The following is a 5,090-nucleotide window of genomic DNA, read 5'->3' on the forward strand; positions in this document are numbered from 1 at the left end:
AAAAAAAAAAAAAAGAAAGGCCCACACTGACTTCACCAACAGTAATTTAGATATAAATCTATACAATGAAAGACCATAGCAGATACACAAATAATGTGTTGAATAACGGAAGAGACAAACATACGCACGTGTATACGTACATGTGTATGGAGAGAGTAAGACAGGAAGAGAGATAAATAGACTTGGATCCAAAGTTTTGGGATCAAAGCAAATATACATAAATTTCAAACAAGCTTACTCTAAAGAATCAATCAGCTTCTTGGGATCCACAGGGGGCGGATAGACTACTTCATCAATATGCTTTCGATTGCAGTAGGCATAAGCTGTTGATACATGCATGAACACTTCCAGATTCTTCATTTGTTGTGCAAGGAGAATAAGCTGTCGTGTAGCAATGACATTTAACTGAACAGCATCTCTGCAAAAGAAAATGTGACAATGAAAAATTGGTAAGCTATGTTATTTATTTCACCTGTTTAAAAAATCTTATCTTCATTAGGTAGAAAGAGAGACAGAGATAGACTTTTGTTTGTTTAGAACTTGTCCTTCAGCTCTGATTTTGTGTATTTTACTTCAGTATGAAGTACATTCACTCTATCAACTATATTTAAAAAGAAATTTTCTAATTACAAATTAACTTCATTGTAGGACTTAAACAACAAAAGTACAAATTAAAAAATTATAATTACCCAGAAATAAACACAGATAATTTTAATCTAGACGNAAGTACAAATTAAAAAATTATAATTACCCAGAAATAAACACAGATAATTTTAATCTAGACGCCTTTTGAATCTTGACCTTTAAAAGTATAATCTTTCGTGATGTGGATATATCTCAAGGACTAAAAATTAGAATGGTTAAGTGACTTTAAAACGCTAAGATAGAGTCACCAATAAGGGTGAAAAAACCAAAGAAAACTCAGAAACATTATATTACATTAACATATAACCAAGTAATTTATTTCCCTCTCTGTAGCAATTAATCTAAACACCTTTTTAAGACTACCTTACAAAACTCAAGTAAGTGTTACGAGTAGAATAGTTCAATATTTCATCAAAACAAAAGACAGCCATTAAAATAATTATATGAAGACTATAAAAACATAGAAAATCTGTATGAATAATACAAAAAAAATGGAAACATTATGATTCGAAACATAAGGCTCTAGAATAAGACCAGGGTTCAAATACTGGCTTGGCCTACCTATCAGCTAGGAGTAAAGTTACAGGAGCACTCAGGCCTCAGTTTCCTCATCTGTACACAAGAACAATAATGGAATCTATTCACTAAGATTTGTATAAAATTAAATGAAATAAATAGCTTGCAAGCATTCAGCATTACTCCTTACAAAGTCCCGAAAACAGGCAGTCAATAGTTATTACTTAAGGCAATGAGATGGTGGGTAGTTTATGCTTTCTATTAAACTTTTGTTTATAGCTTGTTATTCTTTTTAAAAAGATTGATCAACAGATCTACTGTACAACATAGTGACTATAGTTAATAACGATGCATTGTATTATCGAAAATCTGTTTTCACCATAAAAAACAAGTATGTGAGGTAATGCATATTTTAATTAGCTCAATTTAGCCATTCCACATGTATACATATTTCAAAACATCATGTTGTATAAAATANATCTATTCACTAAGATTTGTATAAAATTAAATGAAATAAATAGCTTGCAAGCATTCAGCATTACTCCTTACAAAGTCCCGAAAACAGGCAGTCAATAGTTATTACTTAAGGCAATGAGATGGTGGGTAGTTTATGCTTTCTATTAAACTTTTGTTTATAGCTTGTTATTCTTTTTAAAAAGATTGATCAACAGATCTACTGTACAACATAGTGACTATAGTTAATAACGATGCATTGTATTATCGAAAATCTGTTTTCACCATAAAAAACAAGTATGTGAGGTAATGCATATTTTAATTAGCTCAATTTAGCCATTCCACATGTATACATATTTCAAAACATCATGTTGTATAAAATAAATATATATAATTTTGTCAATCAAAAAAATAATTTTTAAAAAAAGGAAAGAAAAGGTTGAAATACTCAATGCCAGTGATAAAACTGGCAAAGTAATATACTGCTGGTGACACAATAAACTGAGACAAGTGATCTGAAAACACTAAGACAAAGTACCAGGAATTATAGGAATGATGTATTTATTAATCTAGTTAACCTATTGAAATTAACTCAGGGGAAAAGCTTGTTCTAACCTTAATTTTTCAAACAAAAAGAAATTAAAATCCCCTAAATTAGTTATACTAATATTATATAATAACTGTGATATATCAACATAGTGGAATATTATCAAATCACTAAAATTATAACTATCAAAAAAATTGGAAATATGAAAGTTCTTTCTATATTAAATTTAAAAAGTAAAATTAGAAAGTCTAGGCTAACAATTATGTAAAATAATATATGTTCAACTATAGATTAACAGGAAATTTAAAAAAAAATAGTTTTGAGCACTTTTCAAAATTCATATATTTTCAGTATTTAAGAAGAAAAAAACCCAACTATTGTTTTAAAGGCCAAGGATGTGTCATGGATAGAATCTGGTCCACCTGACCATAAAGCAGTGCTTTGATGTCTATCACAGTTGCAAAACAATGGGGATGGGGAGGATACTGTTTTGGGAAAAGTATACAGAGAATATTCTCTTACAGGTTTCTAAGGACAGGACAACAAGTTCTGGGTCACCAGGAACAACGAATCGTTCATGAGAGGGGGAAAAAAAAACTCCTATGCCTTATTTTTTCTTTTAATTTAATTCCATCTGAGACCCTATAAAAACATACTAAAAGGAAATTTATTTTAGTAGTTGAGGGCTGGGGTCTTACAATCATGGATGTATCTTTTTATCTCCTTTGTCTCAATGAGTGGAAAAATCTGTTCAAATGGAAATCCAGCCAAGAAAGACATTTTACAGAGACGATACTGTCCACTAGACTATAAGGGAATGTGCTATTTTCTTTTGCATTTGCAAAACAATGGGGGTAGGGAGAGCAATGTTTTGGAAAAAGCACAAAAAGGATATTCTGTTACATGTTCCCGAGGATGGTGACAAAGTTTCTGGGTCACTGAAAATAAGGAATAATAATTTGAGAATAACATTCCTGCACCTTGACTTCCCCTCCCCCATTTGTACCTGACAGCCCACATCTGAAGCTATTTGTACCCACATAAGTAACTCTTAGTATCTTTGCCAGGCTAGTTAACCTCATTCTATTTCACCTCAATCCAACTTCTACTCCACTGAACTTCAGGCTGAGAACCTGACATCTTAGATAAGAAAGCATTTAGTACTAAACAATGTTCTCATTACGTTTTGGTTATATGGAGTTACAAACGTATCTTAAATAAGACAGGCCTTCAGGAGAGGAAACAAAAGGAACAAATCTTTATAATTATGATCCTTCACTAATGTAGACATAGAAACTATTTCCAAAAAAAAAAAGGAAAGAAAGACAAGAAAGCTCAACTTGAACTGCTGATAAATTTTCTTGTTTAACTGTCTTCTACAGACATCCTGAGTTCTTCCAGAATCTATATAGATAACACTTCTAAAGACCAGAGCTCTCATCCTTGGCAGAACATGCACCTGGAAACTTATTAAAAATATAGATTCCTGGAACTCATCCTCAGACACCTTTATTATCTGAAATGAGGCCTGGGAAACTACATCTTAAATAAGTTCCCCCAGGCCATTCTTTTTTTTTTCTTTTTGTTTTTTTTTGTGACCGGCAACGGATCACAACCCTCAGTGTCGCGCCCGTACTGGACTGGGACCGTTTTTGTTTTTTTTCGTGACCGGCAACGGATCACAACCCTCAGTGTCGCGCCCGTACCGGACTGTGACCAGCAATGGGATCGCAACCCTCGGTATTGCACCCGCACCTCACTCAGCCAGTGAGCGGCCGGTCTGTACGTGGGATCCGAACCCTTGGCGGGAACGCCGCCGCGCTCCCAAGCGGCGCACTGTAGCAGTGTGCCACCGGGCCGGGCCCCCCCCCCAGGCCATTCTGACACAATCTCTTTTACATTCTCCCCATCCCTGAGAAAATACTGCCTAGGTGAGATCTCACCAGTATTGTGACCACTTTTTTAAAAAACCTTAATGAATATACAGACACAGATGTTTTAGGACCAATGAATAACTATTAGGGTAAGATACCCAAGCATCTTTAATTTTAAAAATGTCTCCAAAGCTGATTCCAAGCAGAGTGAACGTAAAAGTGGAACACAAGGTCCAACAGCAACTAAATCACACCCAAGTCTCTTGCTAAAAATGAGGATTCCAAGATATTGTTCCAAAAGTATTCCAATATCCAAAAGATATTATTACAAAATGTATTCACAATACATTCTAAACTTTGAGAATCAATGCCTTTAGACTCGACAATTTCTTGATCTTTTTTAAACATTAATTGTCACTTCCATTCTTTTCTGAAAACCTACTTTCATATTCATACCCTGGTCCTTACCACCCAGAATTGCTCCATTTCTGAAATTTCATATTATAAATTTTCCCCAAACCACACCATCTGCCCACTCATCTCTCCCCTTAAGCCTGTTTTTTTTCCCTTCTCATGATCTGCAGTTTCTGGGCACTTCTTTACTCTCAACTCTATTGGCCTTTTCCTACCTTCACTTCCCTTATTACCCAAGGAATACCAAACCCCCTGGATCAACTACTTAAGTAACTCCCTTTATTATCCTCAATATAACTTCTCCCTTCACCTTTTGTCAGTATGTCTTTTTTACAATTCCTAATCTTGGTATCTATTTTTTCCCATCTCAAGATTTAGGAACTACCATATCTGAAAATAAGTTCTACCTTCTCACAGGTCTCACGGCACTTAATGCATGCTCTTTAGTACCTCCTTATTTTCTAGTCTATTTTATAATTATTTAAGCATATCCAATCTCCTCTATTTGATTACATGGACTATGTAATTTATCTTATGTGTAATTTATATTGGCTTTTCCCCACAATTTTGGGCCTAACACTGTAATACAATCTGAAGTTGTATTGTCAGCACCGCCCCCCCCCCCCCACCTCCCCCCCCCC

At 34.4% G+C, this 5,090-nt stretch overlaps 1 protein-coding gene across 1 annotated transcript in view; it reads right to left on the bottom strand.

Moving 5' to 3' along the window:
- FAR1 (fatty acyl CoA reductase 1) overlaps positions 1 to 5,090 on the bottom strand; it is an 85,013-nt gene that overhangs the window by 25,272 nt on the left and 54,651 nt on the right. The window contains exon 5 of the mRNA XM_008583638.1: positions 239 to 418. Within this exon, the coding sequence (XP_008581860.1) occupies positions 239 to 418 (180 nt within the window). The remainder of the gene's footprint in view (positions 1 to 238; positions 419 to 5,090) is intronic.

This window comes from Galeopterus variegatus, unplaced genomic scaffold, assembly GCF_000696425.1.
Source record: "Galeopterus variegatus unplaced genomic scaffold, G_variegatus-3.0.2 Scaffold2987, whole genome shotgun sequence".
Lineage (NCBI taxonomy): Eukaryota > Metazoa > Chordata > Mammalia > Dermoptera > Cynocephalidae > Galeopterus > Galeopterus variegatus.